Below are 24,350 nucleotides of genomic sequence, written 5' to 3' on the forward strand. Positions count from 1 at the left end.
TGTGAAGCTCGTATTAATTGTAAATTGAATATTTTAGGGTTTTGAACTGTTGAAGAAAATAATGAAACTTCTGCTCATCAGGCTGTTCAAATAAAGGCACTTTTTATTTTTATAATTCATAAGTCAGAGAATAGTTAAGTGGTTAAATTGCTGTTTTGGTGGTTTGTTGTGTTTTGTTGACAGAAAAAAAGCTTTTTAAAGGATACCAAGTCACTAGAAGGGTAGCTGGTAACCTGCCGGATCCTGTAACAGTGTAAAACAATAAATGCTGAAGCAGATGAAATCTAAATCCTCGGTTTCTGAATAGCATCTTAAGTGTAGCACACTCTGTTTTGCCTCTGTGCTGCATGTATGAGTTATAATACTCCAGTGCATTGTCTTTTTAAATAATCCATATATGCAATGCAGACACGCAGAGGTCTGATATCTTGGGTGTAGAATCCTCAGAGCTGAAAACAAACTCCCCCAAAGATCATCCAGGCAGCAGAAACAATATAAATGCAGAGCAGCTTGTAGGAAATGGACAGAGGCTCTTTGTATGTGTGTTTGTGTATGCGTGTGTGCGTGCACAGGTATCATCTGTCGCAGGACAGACTGCAGTGTAATTTTCAGCACTTATTCAGATTGTTTTCCTGCTCTTCTTCTGTGGTGTCTGACTCTATTATTTAGCCCACCCGTCTATTTTCAGCAGAGAGTGACGCTTTACTGCTCAGCGTCGGCTCAGTTTTTTTGGCTGGGTCACCGAGCAGGAACGAATCCGCCCTTCACACCCTGAAATCTCATCTCACCGAGTCAAGAGGAGGTGTGTTAAAACTCCTCAGTTTCGCACTGTGCTTCTTTTTCCCCTCTTCACTTCCTTCTCTTCTTTCCCTTCATTTCCTGATCTTTCTTTTGCTTTCGCTCTCAGTCTTTTTTCCTTCTCCGTTTCTTGCTTCTTCCCTTCTTCTCCTTTTCTCCTCTTCCTTTTCTTTATCTTCTGTATTTTCTTACTACCCTCTACCATCTTGAATCATCTTTTCCCTTTTTCATATTGTTGCATCTGTATTACTTCTTCTTCTTCCTTTATTTCACTATCCTTGTTTTCATTCCTCCTTTTTTCTACAGCATTTCCTTCATTTTCTCCTCGATCATCTGTCTTTCTCTTGCTTCCCTCTTTCATTTCATTGCACCATAAAGTGTGAAATGTGCGCTTGTGAATTCAGTGAAGCTTTATTGACAAGTGCGGATGGACAAAAGCATTTAAAGACTCTGTGGGGAGTCGCGACCTCTGACCGCAGGGATAAATTGGATTTCTCTCAGCTTATGACGGAGGAGTGGAGAGGAGAAAAGGAGTTGTGACATTTGATGGTATCAATTTAGTTTCACATGAGTAGTTTTCGGTTAGGAGTTGTTGAGAGATGACATCTTTCCATAATTACCCTTCACACGCAGGTACAGTATATAGGTCACTGCACTTTTATTGTTGAAGTGGTGATATGAACACATCATCCATCTAAACTGTGTGTGTGTGTGTGTGTGTGTGTGTGTGTGTGTGTGTGTGTGTGTGTGTGTGTGTGTGTGTGTGTGTGTGTGTGCGCGCGCGCACACTTATCTTTGCAAGGAATAATTTGAGTTTTAGAGGCATCTGTAGAACATTTTGGATGATCCTCTCTTCAGGACCGACAGTCAAATGGCTGCTCAATTGTTAAGACTTAGTTTTATCGTTAAGGTAATGGCTGGGTTATGGACTCCCAGATAGCTGGTCTGAAATCAACTGTGTTTAATGTCCTTCCAATGACAGAAGAGTGGTGAACTGTTTCTGACAGTTTCTGCAGGGAGACACTGAGAGTGTTGTTTGGTTTCAGACAGACCATAAATCCTCTTTTAGAATTGGGTTAAGGGTACGATTAAGGTTGGGCTAACCTCTTAACTTCCACGTAGCTATAGGGGTAAGATGACATTTTCACCTGATGTTGAACCAGCAGTTTTATAAACTAAGGGTGATCCCTTTCAAATAAAGTCTCTTACATGCATTTTGGTCTTACAGTTCTTTTTGCCACACAGGCAAAGGTTCAGGGGTAGATATGGACCCACTTCTAATGCCACTGCTCATTCCGGACAGGTAAACACCTGGAGGATGTTAAGTGGTTAAACCATAGACTGAAAAGATAGATGTACTTTAGAAGTCTGGTCCTTTAGTTCCTTTGGTCTGTTACCCTACTAAACTTCTTTTCTGATGAGTTCTAGGCCTCAAATGGTAGTTTCAGGGCTTACTTAATAGCAGCTGAGGCTCTCTTAATCTCATGAGTTAAAATGAGTGTTAGACTTAAAACCTTTTTTGGTGGAGATCGTGAGTGAATTTTCTTTGGGGTCCAAAACCCCGTCTCAGAAACCGGATGGTAATGTTCATTTTGTAAATCATGGTCCAAATTAGAATGAAATAATAAACTGATAAAACATGGTGTGCCTTAAAATGGGGTGGCATAGTTGTACAGGTTAGCACTGTTGAATTAGAGCAAGAGGTCCTGGACTTAAATCCAGTCTGGGCCTTTCTCTGTGGAGTTTGCATGTTGTCTAAATGCCTGCATGGGGGGAAGACATGCCGGTCTATTTTAAGGCATACCATCTCGTTTGGGTTAGGTTAATTGGTAATCCTAAATTAGTCCTTGGTGTGATTGTGATTGTGATTGGTTGCAGGTCTGAGGGTGGACCCTGCCTCATAAATAAAGATAGATGCCTTAAAATCAGTTTGATAAGTTCCTTGGCAATGGGCATGTAGCATCCCTAGCTTCTCAGTCAGATTCACCCCTCCTTTGTCACATTCAATTTCAAAATAAGAAGAAGTCTTCACTGGTGATGACCCCAATCATATCCCTGTATTTTTTAAAATGGCAATCAGGGAACAAAGAAATGAATTATTCGAACTAACATGCATTAATGTGTTGTGGTTGATTTTGACCTCAAAGGGTTAAAACACTTGAGGCTCGCGGCTTCATTGCAGTGCTTCATTATCCAAAGAGTAGCAGTGGAGTAGTTCTCAGCAGACCTAATTTACTGAATATGCTACATTCACCCACAATCATTGTAGGTACAACACATACTCTACCTCCAGTGAGGTCTAAGTCATGTGATGACCCCAAACTCTAGTCCCAGCCCTGTCTCCAACTATGTTTTGGAGCAAACCAAATTGACTTTGTTGAACCAAAAATATTAATTGTTTGTGATATGTGTTAGTTTAATTGATTATTTTCTTTGTAACCTGATTGGCTATACTTGGGAGAACATCCTTGAAAAAACCTCAAATTACATATTTTGGTAGCATAAGGTTATGCTATGATAACTTAGACCTCCCAGGATAAAAAATAATCCAGTATGGGTTATTTTGGTAACACATTTGCTGCGTCAAATGAGAAGAAATACACAACCGGGTTATTTTGATGCAGCACAGTGATTTTAACAGTCAACCAAACCATCTTTATCCATCTTTATCCATCTTAAGACTATTAATAACGGCACACAGCCCAATGTGTAGATCATACATTTTAAGCTGTGTAAAAGTTGTGTAAAAGTTTGTAGACTGTAACATTATTTCTGCAGCTTTGTCACATTTGAACAGCTCAGGTGTACTTTACATCTGGGAATATGTCATGGTTTCATTTTTTCCTGTCTTGGAGGCAGAGACTGTAGGAAAGGAAAATATGCTTTTCATTTCTAACGGTATACTTTGCGAACAAATTCTTTTCTTTTCAGTATTTAACTAACTGAAATTAGTGCAAAGTGGAAAAACAGGTGATGGTTGATAGATGTACATAGTTTTTGTGTATGTGTAAGCCCCTACAGCATGCCTTGAAAAAGGTCCAGAACATTGTTAAAAACTGAGCTATAGTAAAGTCACTTATCCATGCACAGTTTTTGGTGTAGCCACTTAAAACTTGCTATTCTGAGAAGTTTTATCCATGTTGTGGTCATCAAATAACATCTTTTCTTCACACTAATTCTCCATATATCCTACTCTACTGCCTCTCAAGACACTGGGTTTGAGTCTTGGAATACTGGAGGCCACTGAAATATACGAATAATGTCCTGTTGATGAGACCGGTTTGAGACTTCAGTTTTCTTTTTGACATGATGCATTATAATTAGAAGATGGTAAACTACAGGACCCAAATGGTCACCAACAATACTCAAATGGACTGTAGCATTCAAACTGTAATTGGTTGTCATTAAGGGGCCAAAAGTGTGTACCAAAAACTTTCTCCACACTGCCCATGCCCATGATTTCATGCTGCTCACGCCAAATTCCGAGGCTACCATCTGTTTCTATGTATCCCCAGTTTTTGGAGAGCCTGTACACACTGCAGATTAGAAATCGTTTTCTTGGATGAAAAGTGAAGTGGAACCTTGAGCCTGCTGGCTTCAAGAAAACTTTTGTATTCTACTGGTCATTACAGTTGTGCATATCTGAGATACCCTAACCTTTCTGTCAACTCCGGCGAGTCTGGGTATTCACCTTGCATGAATAAGCAGGTCTAAAGGTCCTCCTGATAAATTGCTTTTTAATAAATAACACCATGTCCACAACCTTAGACTCAGGTTTGATGTCAAATAATTGTTGCTGTCAAAATGGTTTGCCTGAAAGTATCATTATTGCGCAGGGTGGCTATTTTTGTCTAAGAATTATATAGAGACCTTGAAGTTCCTGTAAAGTTATGGCATTATTAACAGGTACACACTGAGGTGCAGTTTTGAATATTTCTATTCTGGTTCCACGTTCTTCAAAGTTTGGGACTCTCAATGACATGAGTTTAAACCTTACAGGCAGTCACCTCATTAGCCATTGAACTGGCCTTGTGACATAGAGCAATTGTCCTTTATTTTATTGCCTATCACAGCTGTCATTGGAGATTTTACTGAGATACATTAAAAGTATGAAGGCAGTCAGGAAAGGGAGGATGGAGCTGTTCAGAAAGTGTGCCTGAAACCTTCATAGTGACAAGTAGAAACAGCAGCAATTATTTGATTGAATAAATCCGCAGAGGCACAGCAATATTCTGTGGTTGGTCAATTTGAATGTTAATCATAAGTACAGGTAGGCAGCCTGGAACAAATGGAGTGGTCTTCATGCTGACAGGTGAAAGTCTGAAGAGAAGAGATTAAACTGCTTCACTGCACTTGTCTAAGAGATTTAAGAAAATGACTAAAAATGAATGTTCCGGAACATGTCGTTCATTTTATTTTTATTTTTTAAAAACTTTACTTTTTGCTCAAAACAGAAAAACTTAGACATAATACAGAATATTTAAACCTCTCAAATGAGTTTCAGATAATACTGAACACTAAGAATCTGAACAAGCAGAAAGTAAAATGTGAGTATCCTGCACATCCAGAGGAGAGCAGTCATTCTTGATTTCATTCTCATCTTCATTTACTTTTCTTATAATCTACCCAGTAACATATTTTCATACTGATCAGAGCATTTCATACTTGTACCACATTGAGCAAGAGTTATTGGTTTCTATTTCCATACCTCTCGAGATTGGATGTGTAGTAGATTTGTGGTTTAAAGATTTGCCAGGATTGGTCAGGAGGAGATATTGGTAATACAGATGGAAATAACACTCATGACATCTTAACCCTCCGCGATGTAACCCTAACCCTAACTTACCCCTAAATTTTGGAGAAAAGCAAAATTTGATATTTGTATGAAGAGTTTTTGAACTCTGTCAGATTGAATGATTAGTTTCTTTGTTCCCTGAATGTCAAGACCAAGAAGAACAATTTAATAAAAACAAAAATGACAAATTTCCATTGCCTAGGGCTAGACTTGAGGTCTTTGTTAGCAATGACATAGACCTCAGATGTTTAAGAAATACCCAGCTGCCAGTTAAAATGCTACAGACGTAGCTACTTTGAAAAATGAATTGAATCTTAAGGAACATCTACATGGCATTGGCAGCTGTCCCACCTTTGCTTTGATTATATTCATACAGTATAAAAGGTAAAAATCTGCTGCAGTCAAGCAGTAGTTGTAATAGAAGGGTCAACATGAACAGTCAGCAGGAACTCTTTGGTAAAGGTACGTGAGTTAGTGTTAATGGCCAAGAGTAAACCATTTTGAAAGAAAGCACGAGTCTGAAATGAAAACTGCTATTATCTTTTTAGTTAGGAAGCATCATCAACTTGCAAAATACACAAATCTTTGCTTTTTTTAAAACAGCTAAACTTTGAATTTTAACACTATTCAACCTATTGTATCTCTTGATGATGCCTATGTACCATTTAGACATCTTTTAAACTTACTTAAATTGCTTAGTGGGTAAATGTCAGTTAGTAAATGGTTAAAATTAGGTCGAGTTTAAGTCTTTGTATTCGCCCTGGTGCTAGATTTGCTCAGCTACAGGGCCAGTGTCCTGTTAATAGCTACTACATTCTTAGCTGTATCATGCCTGGCCATTTAGGCATATGAAACAAAGGGCCTCAAAAACACTGTAGGTGCTGAGAAAGTAAAGGTCATGTCAGAAAAATGTACATTTTTTCAGTGTGTTTTGTTTCCTTGCAGTAATTAAGATATTTTGGAAAACTGGGTAAACACATTCATAACAATTCAGATTTGTTTGTAACTTCTGAGAACTGAACTGAACATTGTTAGAAAAGTAGGAACTTTAAAGCACCATGTTCACATAAAATTAATATACCATGTGTGTTTTAATGTCAAGGCATTAAAACAGTGTTAACTTTCAGATGACTGATATCTGTTTGATATCTGATTGATAACTAAGCTCTTCAGATGCTCTGCTGCTTTTTCTTCTTGGCTGTGATCTTCTTTACCACTCTTCTTCCTTCTTTTCTTCCTTCTTGTCTCTTCCACGTCTTTTCCGTTCCTTATCTGCTCATCTCATCTGTCCTTTGCTCGTTTTGTTTTTTTTTCTTTGCTCTGTCTCCTTTGCTCGCCTCCCGCACCTCCCCTCCACCTCCCTCCCGTCGTCCCTCATCCTTGTCCCTGCTTCCCCTTTCCTTTCCCCTCCCTTCCCTGGATAAACTGTTAACAGAGGCCACGCCCACTCAGAATAGACCTTCCTTCACACCTCCTCCTCTTCCCCGCCCTTCTCCTGCTCCTCCTGCTCCTTCTGGCACCCCTTTGACTTACTCCTCCTCCTCTGATCCCCCACCAGTGTCCCCCAGCCCAGGCGTTGCCCTCCCCTCTGCCCCCCGCGACCTGGTCCCTGTCCTAGTGTCCAGCCGATTTGTCCGACTCAGCTGGCGCCCCCCAGAGGAGACCGGAGGAGCTGTTCAGACCTACGGTGTTTATTACTCCCAGGATGGAGTCGATAGGTAAGATAAGCCTGTTTTTCTTTTTTCTTTCTTTCTTTTTAAAAAAATTGTCTTTGTTTGCTCTGACACAGTCGGTGAATCTGCATTATCCCTGTAGTTAAAAGCACAACAGATAAACAGGCTGTATGCATGCGCAGGAGTGCTGTGAAGTGAAGCACAAATTTGAAATCTTTACCACGTTATGGAATAGAATAATATAGCCCTTTAGTGTCCTTGTGCATGTACAACAACATTGTTGAAATGGAGGATCTATTGTTTCACTTCATCCAGAGGGAAGTGGTAATGTGGACAATCACAGGAAAAAAATGCATTTTATTTAAAATTTGACAGGTGCCAGTAGTAGGCCATCATTAACTACGATTAACAAGTTTAAAACCCAAAAAGCAGCATTTTAAAGTTGTGTTTAAATATGGCTGGATTATTAGTCACATAAGTGCCACCCCCTGGGGATGAATAATTAAGCCAGTGGGAAAGTGCAATTTCTCTAATGGCCTGCTGAAGTTGGCCATTAGAGGGCCTTGGTGAGTAAAGTCACATAGACAACCATTAAAATGGCCAAATTTACAGAAGAAAATGTTCAAAATGTTCAAAGTCTGGAACAAAAAAATGATTTTCACATTTTGGGTTACTTTCCCCTTTAAACCAACTGTAGTTGGGATTTTTTTATAACTCTGGATGCTTTGGATATGGTAAGTTACTGCATTTGTCTCAGAATGTGGTTGTGGTGCTGTGCCATTAATTGTAGTAACAGACTGTATTAATTGTAAGCTTCAAAGAAGGCTGCCAACAGCACTTACACCTGGTCCTAAGCCTGGTCACATTTATCAGTGTTCATAAAAATTAATGAATATGCTGACTGTAATAAGGTAGAAGCAGCTATGGAGAATCAAAGTGAAAGAAATAGCAATTTAATCAATGTTCACATAAGAAAAAAAGAAAATTAAGAGCTATACAGACACCACGAGAAAACAATAAAAATCAACGAATTAAACCTGAAGAAAGAGGTGACTGTGACATGATTAATTGTTCTAATTAAAGAAACTTTCAATCATAAAGTGAAAAAAAAAACACCGGTGAAGCAAAGCAAATAATATAATATGTATTATTTCCTACACAACCATAAGCTCTCATTCATGTCATCCTGCTGAAAGTCTGCTAGTTATAAACCCGAGACATGACACCCAACTTTGGCTTTATAGTTACAAGCGCTACAGACACAGACAAGATTTTTCCTTTGATCCTGCTCCTAACTAGATGTAAGATTTCGGGTTTGGGTGGTAGCAGCAAGAAAAACAAGGTGGGAATCCTTGACACAATTACCCACATCCCAGAGTTTTTCCTAAAATATTCTACTTACAGTTATTTAAACAAAAGGAGAATTTTAAAAAGAGCAGCATGAAAGATTTCTTTTGTTTCTCTTATTTATTTGAAAATGGATTAACTGGATAACCATTTAAATATAAATTTTAATTCTTTATTTGCATATATATATATATATATATATATATATATATATATATATATATATATATATGTGTGTTTAAAAAACCTTAATTTGCAAATTTGCAATGTTCAGTTATCCAGGTAAGGAAATCTCACTGATCACTGATTATGAGCGTGATTCACAGAGAGAGAGCTGGAGAAAGGCTGTAATCACAGTATTGTGATGGTGAAAAATATCTCCTCAACCAAAGAACGGTCAAGGTGATCCAGGAGAGAAGAAAGAGAATCATTGCCTAAGTGTTACGTCCCTCTGCAGCCTCTAATCTGCTCAGTGTGTTCAGCTGGTGCTAATTGGCCACACCTAGTCAGGTGTGGATAAAACCATACCTGAGGCAAGCTTCCGGGGAGCTCACTTGCTTTTGCCTTGGTAAATGGCCTGTATTTATATAGCGCCTTCTAGTCCCTAAGGACCCCAAAGCGCTTTACATATCCAGTCATTCACCCATTCACACACACATTCACACACTGGTGATAGCAAGCTACGTTGTAGCCACAGCCACCCTGGGGCGCACTGACAGAGGCGAGGCTGCCGGACACTGGCGCCACCGGGCCCTCTGACCACCACCAGTAGGCAACAGGTGAAGTGTCTTGCCCAAGGACACAACGACCGAGACTGTCCGAGCCGGGGCTCGAACCGGTAACCTTCCGATTACAAGGCGAACTCCCAACTCTTGAGCCACGATTGGTGGCACCAGCCATTTTAGCCAACCTCCTATGCCATTTTAAGATAAAACCTCTTCCTACCTACACTCTGCTATTCGTCTCCTTTTTTTATGTTGCGGCCTCGAGCCGGGTCGTAACACTAAGCAAAAAGATTTGGTGATCCCATATGTGACAGAAAAGCTGAGATACACTTTTTAAAAACACTGAACATTTCTACATCTTTCAAACCCCAAAATGCACTATGCCAAAAATTGTAATATATGTAATATAGTGGGTAATAGAGTGCAAATTTTAACCACCATATAATGCTTTGATTGCAGCCATCCCCCAGCTCTCTATAAATAGTACTCATAACCACTAATCACTGATCATGACAGTTTGCATATTAATAATCGTGAAATGTAGCCCATGGCTATTGTTAGTCAATGGTGCTAGTTTCAGTCATTGTGCATCTGTACTGTTTATGAGGTTGGTGGATACCTCAGAGCAAGACTGTAGCAGTCTCTTGGTAACAAAACGTTTCTCACAATAAAAATCCAGATAAACAAAACTGTCTGGGAATAAACAGACAAATGTCTAAGAGCAAATTCCCTGATCAATCAGATGCCATGTAGTAAGAGTAAACATGTCTTGGAATACTCAAACATAGCATCTGAGTACTGTGTACTTATATCCCATTATGGTGGGGAGTTTTTTGGTAAGATGCCATGTCATTATAAAGTAACTGGCAAGACATTTCACACAAATCCTGAAGTCATGCCTTGTGGCTCCAAATGAACTATCTGCAGACTGGTAGAGCTGTGTGGACAGATCCTCTAGCAACCATAAATTTCTGTATAAAGTCTCTACATTATCCATAAGAAGTCGATGAGGTATTTTCGTCAGGAACAAACTGGCCAGCAGTGACATTGTTTTACAGAGACTTGCTGCTTACTTGGCTGAAAAAGACAGATGAACTCATGTTGTTGACTCAAAGGCATCTGCAACCAAGATCCTGATTTAGCAGTTGTTAGCTTATAAAGGGATAAAAGTCTGATGGTGCAGAGTTGTGTACCAACAGTGTGTAAAAGACAACAGTGCATTTCTTAGATCACAGCTCTGGTGCACACAGCAGCTCAAAGCACTGAGTAGAAAAAGCTCTGGGTGACACATTGGTGACTCCCATGCTGATGTTAAATGGTTACCTCTGACAGTCGGGGCTCCAGCTGAAGGCTTTCACATCCAGGCTTTTAAGCTTTGTTACCTCAGAGACAATCTAGGCCTGCAGAGCTCTGGGCCTCTGAACGGTAGGCTGGACAAAAGAGCCACTGAAGTTTGTGTCATGAAACGATTCGATAGAGAGATTCTGTCAGTCCTAATGACTTACAGAAGGAATAGACACAGAGGTTTTGTCAGTTCTAATGACTTTGAGAAAAATGCCGAGATGGGTTTTGTCAGTGCTAATAACTTGCAGAAAATGAGAGGGGAGGGAGACTGAGAGAGAAAACAATGAAAGATTACAAAAGAAGGGGAAGTGGCTGGGGGGAAGGGTGAGGATGACTTTTTTTTGTCAGCTGTAATGACTTCCTGGAAATATATTGACAGCAAAATAGAGAAATATCTCAGCAGATCAAGAAAGAAAATGGAAAAAGAAAGAAGGCAGAAGGGATTAGACGATGAAAAGATGTTTTGAGGTAGACATCCGTACGAGTTGTTACACCTCTTTCCAAAGCAGGTCATACTGATTACTGTTATTTTCAGGATATGTTAGGGTTCTCATAATTACCATCATTTTACATGCCAATGATACCTATTTCTTTCTCTTTTCTTTCCCTCTAAATGTTCCCCAGCAATAGCCATTACTTTGGACTCAATTAGCAGTAAAATTAGAACACGTCCTTATACATAGATGCTGTGAGACCAATAAGACGCGCTGTTAAATGTACCCTAAAGCCTTTGGCAGGAACTACTACAGGTTTCACTTCAGCTAATCCACCTGACAGGTATAGAAACCTGTTTAATGTTAGTCATTATTAGTCTCTGGTTCTCTTCCACAGGGGGTCATTTGCCCTGTATCCCTCCCCTCAACCCCAACCAGTCATGGCAGATGGCTTCCTATCCCTGAGCCTGGTTCTGCTGGAAGCTTCCTCCTGTTAAAAGAGAGTTTTTCCTTCCCACTGTTGCCAAGTACAGGGGGTTATCTTATAGTTTGGGTTTCTCTCTAATACTGTGGGCGTTTATCTTACAATATAAAGCTTCTTGGGTCAAAGTAGTGGATGAACTGATATACAGATAATCTCTGTGTCTGCATTGTTTAGTACTGCTTGTTGAATTAGCAAAATGGACAAATAATACAAAAGAGTTTCTTCTTAACTCAGAGCTGAGATGTTATAAATCTGATCTTCAAGTTGCAGTAGATAGTAAATCGCATTGACACATTTCTGGTATTTATTGGTGCCAAGATACGTACTAATACCACAGCTGACAAAAAGGAGTATAGGGATATCCCTCAGTATATTGGGATTGTTAAAATGTCTTAATGTACTGAAGGACTGTCATTTATATTACTGAGTTGAGTAGTTCTTGCCATAACTTTGATTAATACAGCACTTAAATAAGGAGATAGCATTTGGAGAAAATAGCATGTATTGTGACATTTAGACATAAATTTTTGGCTGCTGGACTTCAGTGAGGAATGGCATTATTGTGCAGAATCCCAGATGAAGGTAGGAAAACTGCTCTGTCTCGACTTTGGTAGTGGTAGCAGAGCGGAGACAGCAAATGGCCCATAGAGACTTTGGATGAGATGTCCCGGCTCACAAGGAGGGCTGCACATTAGATGGCTGGAAGGGCAGAGTGAGATATAACAGGAAACTTAGATGAACTAGGAGCAGATTGGCGGATAACACTGGCAGATAGATTATTGTACAAGAGCAGTTAAATTTAAATTTTGAATGATGTGATTTTGACAGCATGGGGAAACTGAACTGACTGAAAATCACCCATATTACCAAGAGAAATGGAAATCACATGTGAGAACAGCTATTTCCATTTGATTTGAATAGGCCTTTTTGCTGTATACTCACACTTTTTCACTGATGCTCTCAAAATAAGGAAGGAAATTCCCCCAATTAAATTTTGAAAAAGCCCATCTGTTAACTAATAAAGTTGTATACAGTACTACCAATACTTTGCAAAGCTGCCTTCAAATCAAATACATAGTGTGCCTGTGTCTGAATAATGAAGCCTGTTCAAAAGTGCCTTAAGATTCTTTTTAATGGTCAACACTGGGTGAGTCCTCTGGCTGCAAAAAGAAGTTACATTGCTTAGTCTCTGTTTGTCTATGAGAAAATGAGCCTGTTTCACACTTCATGAATGCTTCAGTAAAGCAATTTATATTAGGTTTAAGGTCTCAGTTTTTTACTTCAGATCTTATTTAATGCAAAATTATGTTCATTTTTTTTTAAAAACATCAGCATGATGACGAGTGAAATGACCAGTTTGAGGAACAGAAATAGGATTTTGTAAATGTCTATGTTTTATATAATGTCTATGGAAGCTTTTATTGTTGTTTATACACTGTTCAAAAATTCCACACTACTTAATCAGCGTATAGCATCAAGTCAGTTAAACTTCTGAATTATTGATCTGGTCAGTTATATAGTGAACGGGTTGTTAATCAGTTACACCTGCTTTGGTGTTATTAAAATTAACAACAGGTGCACTAGAGGGACAGCAATGCCTCAACCCCCAAAGCAGGAATGTTTTTACTGGTGGAGGCCACTGACATTTTTCCCTCCTCACTTTTTATGACTATTTTTTCACTAGTTTTGTTTTGGCTGTGGTCTAGGGCATGAGGTGATACCTGGAGCCTACAGAGGTTGCACTGGTAGTCTAACTCCTCCAGGATGGCACATCAATACCTGCCACTGACAGAAGGTTGCCTGTGCCTCCCAGCACAGTCTCCAGAGCATGGAGGAGATTCAAGGAGATAGACATTTACCCTAGGAGAGCTGGACAGAGCCATAGAAGGTCCTTAATCTATCAGCAGGACCAGTATCTGCTCCTTTATGCAAGGAGGAACTGGACGAGCACTGCCAGAGCTACTAAATGACCTCCAACAGGCCACCACTGTAAATGTCTCCAACCAGTCAATCAGAAACTGACTTCATGACAGTGACCCGACGGCCTGACATCAGTGTTTTCCAACCTTTTGGAGCCACGGCACATACTTCACATTAGAAAAATCACACTGCACACCACCAAACAAAAATGTCACAAAAAGCATATTGATAATTTTGCCCCGCACACCAGGTATAGCGGAATTGGCTCAGTTTGTCCCCAGTATACCTTTTTTGCTTTCTTCTGACCACTACTCATGCTAGAGCCTTCACCTGGGTCGGAATTTTCTCCATGACCCAGGTCAGACTGACAACTTTTTCTTTTCAAATATGTATCTATTGCTATTACGCGCTGCGTTGTCTCACTCACAGCATGACTATTATGTAATTTCTACTTCGTCTTCCTCTGTTTTACTGGCAGTTGGCAACCCATTTAATTAGAGCAAGTAGTTAGTTGTACTGCCCTCTAGTGGAAGAGAATGTAATTGTTCTGCCCCTTATTCACGCCGATTACTTAGAGCAGCGGTCCCCAAACCCCGGTCCACGGACCGGTCCGTGAGTTGTTTGGTACCGCGCCACGAGAATTGAGGCTTGGGTGTGAAATTTATGGTTTTCAGGGTTTTTATCGTTAACTCAGTTTCCCTGGGTCTTTTCCCGTGTTGTAGTTGTGTGTCTTATTTTGAAAGAAATATTTACATGTTACCATAGCGACCAGAGAGCATTAAGGGGCAGAGAGAAGGATGTTACTCTCAATGTTGTTGGCGCATTCCAGGAAGATGCTGCTAATAAAAGTTTCACAATTACACACTGAATTCGCATTTATTATTATATTTACAAAATACCACAGACACCTTAAAGGCCGATCCGTGAAAATATTGTCTGACATTAAACCGGTCCGTGGCGCAAAAAAGGTTGGGGACCACTGGCTTAGAGTATTAATCAGGTGGAACCATAATAATCTTCCACGGCACACCTATGTGCTGCGGCACAGTGGTTGGGAAACACTGCTCCAGTGGGCCCTCTACTCACTGTCTGGTACTGTGGTCCCCGATTGGCATTTAGAATACCAGTATTGTCACGTCTACCACTGGCACGATGCTTTTCACAGATGAGAGCAGTTTCACTGTGAGCACATGTGACAGACATGAAAGGGTCTGGAGAAACCGTCGAGAAGATGTAATGCTGCCTGTAACATCGTGCAGCATGACCGGTTTGGTGGTGGGTCAGTGATGATCTGGGGAGGCATATCTATGGAGGGACAGAGCTCTACATGCAACAACATCCTGACAGCCATTAGGTATTGGGATGAAATCCTTGGACACATTGTCAGACTCTACCCTGGTGCAATGGGTCCTGGGTTCCTCCTGGAGCACAACATCACCGAGCTCCAGGAGCTCAGTGATGTCCTGGTCCAGATCTGGGAGGTCCCCGGGACACCATCTATCGTCTCATTAGGACCCCCAATGTTGTCAGTCATTCATATGAGCACATGGAGTCCATATAAACTACTGAGCACCATTTTGAGTTGCTGCAATGAAATTTCGGCAAAATGAACTAGCCTGCTGCATGATGATGTTTTCAAAGTGTTCTTTTAACATTATCAGTATATTTTCTAATTACATGCATTGATATTTGTCATTTGGAGTTTAATGTGAATCCTTTGAATGCTGTAATTATAGGTACATCCAAGCTCAAATGCAGTTTGTAATGTTAAAGGAGAAAACCAGATGCTCAGAGTGAAAACGTGCCAGCAGTATGGGACAATAGGCGGTAAATTAATAATGCTGTTTTTAAATTTAGCAAGCCTGTTTAATGCAGGTGGGTTTTTAGTGCCATGGTAAAATTCAGTCTCACTTGAGAGCGATGTTGTTGCTGCTAAACTGCAGCTATATTGGCTGATGAGATTAGGGTGGAACAGAAAGTCTGCAGGGTGAGGAAAGGGAGAGATAAAAACAGAAAGAGGTGAGATCCTTAGAGAGCGGGGAAAAAAATGAGAAGAAAGGCCAGAGAGATGAGAAGGACTCAGTAAAGACGTAAGCAGAGGAGGAACTATTTTTTTTCTCTCTCTGTGGGTTATTCCTGTACGAGCCGACTTACTGCCCTCACACGGTGGCCTTTTCAAGGCCAAACAGAGTTCACACTGTATCCAGCCTGCTGGTTACCTCCACATCCAGCTTCGTGTCTGTGCCTTTTTACTCGCAGCCTTGGAAAAAAAACCATGGATTTATATACCCCGAGAACTCCACTCACCTTTTGTGTTTTCTTTAACCTTTGTGTGTCACTGCTGCTGCCGGTGATAGCGCTTGATTTGATGCTCTGTCAGTGTGTCAGATTGCCATGTAATTTACCGTGTACATCTGTGGTCTGCGGATGATAAATTCTGATAACCTCTTGACAAACTGCGCCCCCCCCCCCAAAAAAAAATCACCTAAGGTCCTCGTTCAGAATGGCTGATATACTGCACATGGTGTAAGTTGTTTATTGAACAATTGTGCGAAGCTTAAAGAGGATAAGCGCAGCAAATGCTACATCCGTTTTAATCATAGTATGACCAGGCAGCTTTGTCATTGAATCTGCCACATGCAACAATCTTCTCTCAGTGGCAGTGTGTGGAATTACATGAAGATCTTGGTATATGAACCTTTTAGAATGGAGCTTTTAAGTTTTTAATTGGGTAAAGCCCAAATCTGATGTAGTTAACCATGTGACGACCCTAAACACAACCCTGAGCAATCTGAATATATAATTTTTGTTTTTATTATACTGTCCTCAAAAGAATTGGCAGTCAGTGAGCAAAGACAAAAACATTCTGATAAACTTTAAAGGTAATAATATGTCCATTTTACCCTTTAGGGCTAGGCTTCATCCTTAACAAAAAGCAGTAAAGGCTTAACAACCTATTAAAAAACAACCCTTAAAAACGTAATTTCTTTAGAACACCAATTTAATCGTTACACTCAATCCAATTCACTTAATTAATCAAATAGCAAAGCTATAGCTGTGGTGGAAAGTAGGTGGTGGTTTGGTTTAGGAGGCTCATTGCTTTCCCCCATGCAGCTTCTCCCAGTTGCATTCACCATCAAGCTCAAGGTTGCTCATTTAGGCCTCACATTTGTGGATTTATGATTGAGTTCATTTAAGACAGTTTCTTTAGTCAAAATGTCAGAAATCCCATCGTAATACATGTGATTAGCCTCAATCTTGCCTCTGCCACATGCCCTTTAACAATAAAAGCTGAAGTGAAATGAACAAATCCACACTGGTGAGTAACTGAAACTCAATTTAAAAACAAAGAGTCAAAATGAAATTAAAATTCTAACTAATTAGAAAATGCAACTACAATAACAAAATACTGCTTTTCTGTCAGATGCTGCTGATAAGGTGTCCTTAGGAGTCAGTACCTGGACTCATGGGCTGCAAAACAAAAAGGAGGTTGGCGGTTAGTCTTTCACATGATTGCTGTTGCTGAACTGCTTTATATCCAAGCGTATTAGCCAACAACAGTACACGAAGTATCTGAAATCAAGTAACAGTAACATATTTTTATAACTTACCAGGAAGTCCTATTTTTTTCATCTGTCTATATATAAAATGAAGTTGACTCATACAGCTCCCACCGTTGCCAGTAAAATGGAGACTCCCATTTCTGACTATCAGCTAGAAGACTGAGATTTATGTACCATATAAACTTTGAGTATATGATTTGTCTGTGATTTGTGGTTTGTCTGCTGGTTAGATTTAAGCCTGTAGTTGTCTAACATGTTAGGTTTAACAACAATAACCTGACACAGTGGTTTAATCCACATGTTTAAATGTGAGTCTAGTGGCGTCTTTAACAGACTTTATATGTGAGAAGCAGGGAATGAGACACTTGTGTGTCAGGCTTGCACAACAAACAAAAGAAGAAATGTGTTCTCAAATTTTTAACTGATTGATCAGCGCTAACGAGAAGTGTGAAACAGCTAATTGTTCTTTTCCTGTAATTTTAAAATAGAGCCAAAATGCCTCCAAATGAACATATTATATCTGGTTTGTTTAATCTGTACACAAAGGAGACAGAACATCAGTGTTTGTAGGAGTTATAAAGAACTCCTTCTTAGAGAACAGGCACATTTTACTTGTGACTGTTCTGCATTTTGTACATATTGAGACAAATTGAAATCCTCTCTAGTATTTAAAAGACTACACTGCAGGATAGACGGTTTTCTAAAATACAGGTTTTCTCCAACTGCTATAAAGGAAAAAAGGGAAGGCTGGCATTATAGGTCAAGGTTAACTTTCACCGTATGTAGCTGTTGACACCACCAGCGTCCAGTGGAATAAAAACGTACAAGTCACTACAAAGTCTATGTTACAAATTTGCAGACTGGAGGGGAATATGATGGAAATTGCCACAGAGAAAAGAAAAAACAGATATAATAAAGGCTGGAAAACTGCTTTTAACTTTGTGAGGTGGGTGTAAAACAATTCTCTGGGAGGTTTTACTCACTTATTTGCAGTGTTTCACTGGGGAAAACATGATGTGAACCAGTATTGGAAATTGTGCCTCAGCGTTCGTTTAATTTAGGGAAGTAGCAAAGATTTTGGACCTGGAAAAGGTTAGTGAAGCCAGACTTTACAAGTGGATTGTTTGCCATGAAATATTTCCCCCTAAAAGCAACAAGCTGACACTTTACGGTGTCTTATGTTAAGGTAGGCTAGCAGAGCCCTGTTGCAAATCCACAGTTAAAAGACATAAAGTTCATTTGTATTTGTCCCACAACTCTAAGCTATGACTGCAAGAGTCTCTCTTTATGTTAAACCTTCTTGAAATGAGCTGAACAGACGTGCACATTGAACTAATGATGAGCTTGTAATTGCACTGAATTCATCACTGCTTATTTAAAACCTTTCACACCATCCCCAGCTACAGTAATTTATTTACAGTACATATCTGAGCAGTTCCCATTTCCCTTCTGTCTGAATTAAGGACGAGTTACAAAGTTCTTTTGTGCTTCTCAGTGGTAAAGTCAAGATTTGGCATGCAGTGAACATCAGTGCAGGGATGTTTTATCTGTTTTCATCAAAAGGAAGCAAAATCCTGCCAACAAGTTTCCTTTTATGTTTTATCTCCAGGAATATTTTCAGTATTCTTTATGAAAAATGCAACAGCATGTTTTCCTTACAGTGAACTGAAGCCACAGTGTGTGTTTGATGTTGCTGTGGAAACATGCTAATCATTGCATCTGGGTTCGTCTCATCTGTGGTCTGGCGATTAGTTGAGAACTGCGAGGCTGCAGAGGTGCTGTAATCTGAGGATTAGCTGCAGACAGTGAGGGATTACACAGATTGCAGCTGATTACAGCAGCGATTATCTGTGCTGTTACAAAGTAGAGATGGACTCTCTTTTTGGCAGGATTACCTCCCAGTTTAAATCTATTTAAATAAAACCCCAAATAAAAAGAAAAGGGTGTAGTTGTTACATGTAATTACCATTACTTTCAGGAAAACACACTTGGTTCTTTTTCCTTTCTTTTCTTGTTTTTCCTGTAATAAGCAGTTAATCCATGGTGCTTTTTTTCCATTTCAGGGAGAGGTCGGTAAACGTGTCAGAGCCGGAGTCTCTGGAGCTGACAGTTTCCAACCTGAAGCCGGAGGAGAGCTACAGCTTCAGAGTTGTCGCTTATAACGACATAGGGCCAGGAGAGAGCTCCGCCCCCCTCAAGATCACCACAAAACCTGATCGTAAGACACAAACACTCCATCACACACAAACACACACTTATACTGTGCTTGGTCATCTGTATGAAACGTCTTTTTCTTTTTGCCCATTATTTCATATTTTGGGTCAGACTACAGTTATCTGAGCTCAATGAGGCAGACTGTCAAGACCAACATCCAGCTATGGAGTTCTCTGTTAGCCAATAGGAGAAGGAGAAAATAGGTAGAAAGATCCAGACTTGCTGTGATGCATGGATGGATCCATGGCTGTTGTTGGTTCCTTACACCTCTTTCCTCGTGATCTCACTCAGGTGGAAAACAAGGAATGTCTGGCCCAGATGTGGCCCACATTTGGCCTTGAATAATGTCCAAGTTATATAGGCCAGATGTTATTATAGCAGGCTCGCTCAGTGGGTTGGATAAGCTGTTGTAAATCTAAATGTCAAATTGTTAAAAATGTATCCCATATTCCAGTCAGTATACAGTCTTTTTTTAAAGACATTAAACCTGTCCATGCTAAATTTAGTGATACAGGAGTGAAATAGGCCTTTATTTTGATGTGACACAAAAATGACAGCTAGCTAACCTATAGACTCTCATGAAAATCAGGGTATTTAGAACAGGATCATTCTGTCCCTGCGGTAATGGTAACACGTGTCTAAAAGTAGCAGCACTGGTAACAGAAGTGTTTGTGTGTGCCTTCAGTCCAAGTTCCCAGCAAGGTGGAGTCTCTGCGAGCATTGGCTCTTTCTCCAACCTCCGTTCAGGTTAGCTGGGAGCCACCCAGCCTTCCGAACGGCCCCATTCTGGGCTACAGGCTGCTGTGGACCGAGAGCCCATCGGGCAAGGAGCAGGTGAGTGCCATTGCAGATGGAGTACGATGCTTTAATCAGAATCAGAATACTTGACATGACATCAGAATACTTTATTGATCCCTAGGGGAAATTATTTACATAGTCTGAGTCATTGTTTTGGAGTTCATTTGAGCTTACTCGGTTGTTTGTTGAATGTGATCAATACTCTGTGTTTGTGTTCAGAGTGTGGAGGTGAATGGACAAAACTACAAGATGGAGGGACTCAACAAGTTCACAGAGTACACAGTTCGAGTTTTGGCCATCAATCGCTATGGACCAGGGACCGCCTCAGATGCCGTCAGTGTCACCACCCAATCAGATGGTGAGCTGTGTCTTAACATTTCCTCATTTATTCAGTGTGGCAAGTCACATGTATCAGGAAATGAAACAAGGCATGACCATGTTATAACAGAAGGAAGGTCACAGGGGCTTTTTCTCTGTGACTGAAATTCCACTGGTCTTCAGTATCCCATTATCCACTCTTTCAGCTTCTTCTTTTCTCATGTTTGATAGTAACCTTAACATCCACTCACTCACCAGTGAACAGTACTTGTGTTGTATGAGTCCCATTTGGGTACGCAAAGAGGTAAAACTTCTTTATAAAGGAGTAGATATAGTTCTGTGCACGTTCGCAGACGTGAGCCTTTATTTCCTTATGTTCTGGTTGGAAAATTGGAAATGTAGTGATTTATTGAAGCACTATTCCCATAGTAGTCTTCAGGAAAACTTCTCCAAGCCTTTTGTTCCATAAAATATACCACACTATTTCATAATGATCTGGGCTCTGGGAAGGCCAATATATGATGGATATTGTTCCATTATATCTGTTTCTATCTAGGTATCAGATCATTGTGATCCTGAAAAATGAAGCCATTATCAGTCAGATACGTTTAGCCTGGTATTGCATGGTGGATCAAAATCTGATGGTACTTTTCTGCATTCATAATTCCATAAAATTTGATAAGATCTGCAAAACCACTGGATAAAAGGGTATCCCCAAACCATGACAGAGCCTCCACTGTGTTTTGCAGGTTGTAAGAACCTTTTTGACAGCCACCCATTCAGTGAAACTTTTTTTCTTATTTCTTAAGGACATCACTTTCAGATCCTGTTCATCTGTAGATAGTTTTTAAGGCCTGCAACATTGTCTTTTGCCCTTTACTCGTCTCATTGCCTCAGATTTTATAATGATGGAGTGCACAGCATGCTGAAATATGCTAACTTTTACTAACAACTTTTGAACTTCTGAATGAGCAGGTACCAAAGATTCGAACCTAACCCTCACCGTTAATACATCTCTGGAAAATTGGTGGATGTTAAGAGGATTAAAATAGCAGCTCACTGTCTGCTTTGGGGTATGCTGTATATATGTCATTTTTGGCTAGACTGATTAAACACAGTACAGTAATAAATACCAAACTTCTTGTAAGAATTGTCAGTGTCATACAGTAACAACAAGAAAAACTAATTTATTATATTTACAGGATCTGTTGCAGTTTCTTCCAGCCACGTCCACTGTTAATATCTAACATCAGCACAACAATGACACACTGGTGCACAGGCCTTTTTTTTTAAGTTGCCCACAATAGGCTGCTAAAAATCCACTCTCTCGGAAATACCAAGGACATGCTCTCAAAGGAAGCTATCACTGTGGTTATGGAAGAAAGTATTGATTTTGGTGGATGTTCAAGAGTGAACTTAACCCATCCAGTTTAAAAGAATCTGAAGAGGATTTTATTGTTTTTGCAAACTGATACTTGTTATAACACGAGTGTCTTATCTCAGTCCGAGGTAGTCCACGCTGAAAATTCATCCGCTCGGGCCATACATCGCCCATGCAACATACATTTTATTCAGCTGGGTCCTCAAAAGTCTGAAATACAAATTTGCACAAAGTACATTTTTATGATCAATAAACTGTCTTGAACTTTGTTTAGATGGGTTATGAATATATTTAGTCACATAACCATTTTCAGGCTCACTAAACATTTAGCTCACACAAAGTGACTGCATCTTTAATGTCATGCTATTTTTGGAACAATCTAGACTCCAATTCTGACGACTATATCAGCGGGAGATAACCAGACCTCACTTTAAGACACAGTGGTTTCACTTTTCAGACCCTGAAGCAATGTCCAAATGATAAAGTACAGCTTGTTAGTACTGGGTTGGACCGCCTTTTGACTTCATTCTTCATGGCACAGTTTCAACAGGGTGCTAGAAACATTCCTCAGACATGAACATGACATGATCACACAGTTGCTGCAGATTTGAATCTCTTTATTCACCACATCTCAGAGGTGCTCTGTTAGATTGGGATCTGGTGAATGTGGATGCCATTTGAGTACAGTGTCACGTTCAAGAAACCAATTTGAGATGATTTGAAGACATTATTAATATGTTATTAATATCCTTCACCACAAGGAGTCCAGAATATTAAAGAGTGACTTGTGCAGCCTGACTGGTTTGAACTGGTCCTAGTTTCAAGCAGCACTTCAACTTGGACCTGAAAACTGCTGGGCGAGGTGGTGTCTATTACCTGGCACTGTGTGTATGTGTGTGAGAGAAGGAGACCAAGAGAAGAGCCAACAGCAACACAGTCTTTAGCCCTTCTCATAGACAGCCCCCCCTCTTGCTGTCAGGAGTTTCATTAGGAGACTCGGGGGTCTTTAATTAAGTAGGCAGAGGAAGGAGCAGCTTCATTTAAACCTCCTTTTAGCCTGACACATTAAATGGAGTCCACACACACACTCACACTTAATCTTTCACATGGTTTAGTTTTAAAGTTCGTCATGTGTGGGGCAGAAAAGAGGAAGAAACGAGGAAGTTCATAAGTCATGAAAACATTGAGAGAAAAAGTAGGAAAAGAAATAGATTCAAGTTAAGAAACTTGTACTTGCATGCAGTCAAATCATCTTGACTTGCTGATTGTTTGACAAAATCCTCATATCTTACATCTTATTTTAATGTCACCACATAATCACCCATTAAAGGCATGGATGCCTTGACGTATTCTGAGAGGGGAAAAAAAGACATCAACTCTATTTTTACAATCACTGATTTGATTAATTTGACCTTTGATTGCCCACTACAGACACAGGGATTTAAATGTCAGTGAGTGACACTGGGAGCCTAATATGTTATCACAGATACTATTAAAAAGTCTGTGGCCTGTAAATAGTGGGCATTTGTGTGGTTTAAAGAGCTGTCTGTGGAATTTAATGCTTCACTAGATAAATACATCAGACTAGACGTTCTCAGGGTGAAAAAGGATTGTTCTAAGTGTCACTGTGGATTGTTCACTTCGTAGACATTTAAAAAAAAAAAAAGGACTATTACAAAGTACTCAGCATACATTTATGGATGTCCACATCTAGTTGCCTCCACTAGTTGCCATCAGAAAGACTAGTTAGTTAAACTAATATTTTTTTTAATTGTCCATCAGTTGATGCCAACTTGCCAGCATTGAGAGATGTAGACATATTCAAACTGAGGATGAGGATGGGGGAAAAAAGGTGACTGAAGTCTTGAGTCTGACATGGTTGTTGGTGCCACACATGCTGAGAATTTCAGAAACTGCTGATCTGTTGGGATTTTCCTACACAACCATCTCTAGGGTTTAGAGAGAATGGTCCGAATAATGAGAAAATTTCCAGTTAGTGGTGACTGTCTGAGTGAAAACACCTTGTTGGTGTGAGAGGCCAAAAGAGAATAGCCAGACTGCTTCGAGCAGAAATGAAGGTAACAGTAACAGAGATAACCGCTCATTACAACGAGGGTATACACTAGAGCATTTCAAAACGCACAACACAACAAACCTCGAAGCAGGGCTACAGAAGACTAGACTGGGTGTCATTTCTGTATAAGGACAGGGAACACCGATTCACCAAAAGTGACTAATAGTAGAATCCAAAAATGTTGCCTGGTCTGATGTGACACTCTGACCCTAGCATGGGATCAGAATTTGGCACCAACAACATGAAAGCCTAAATCTGTCCTGCCTTGTGTTAGCACTTTAGGCTGCTGGTGAATGTGTAATAGTGTTTGGGATATGTTCATCATGTCAATCCCTTTATAACCACAGTGTGCTCATCAGCTTGATAACATGCCATGTAACAAAGTTCGCATAATCTCAAACTAGTTTCTATTTGGGTTTAATTACGGGAATTCACAGTCGCCAGTCCAATAGAGCACCTTTGAGATGTGGTGGAACCAAAGA

General features: G+C 40.0%; 1 protein-coding gene across 1 annotated transcript in view; it reads left to right on the forward strand.

Moving 5' to 3' along the window:
• Positions 1–24,350, forward strand: part of dcc (DCC netrin 1 receptor) — a 339,659-nt gene that overhangs the window by 186,430 nt on the left and 128,879 nt on the right. Inside the window, exons 8-11 of the mRNA XM_039615624.1 lie at positions 7,152–7,311; positions 19,147–19,301; positions 19,983–20,131; positions 20,315–20,453. Coding sequence (XP_039471558.1) covers positions 7,152–7,311; positions 19,147–19,301; positions 19,983–20,131; positions 20,315–20,453 — 603 coding nt within the window. The remainder of the gene's footprint in view (positions 1–7,151; positions 7,312–19,146; positions 19,302–19,982; positions 20,132–20,314; positions 20,454–24,350) is intronic.

The sequence above is a fragment of the Oreochromis aureus genome, linkage group 7 (genome assembly GCF_013358895.1).
Source record: "Oreochromis aureus strain Israel breed Guangdong linkage group 7, ZZ_aureus, whole genome shotgun sequence".
Classification (NCBI taxonomy): Eukaryota; Metazoa; Chordata; class Actinopteri; order Cichliformes; family Cichlidae; genus Oreochromis; species Oreochromis aureus.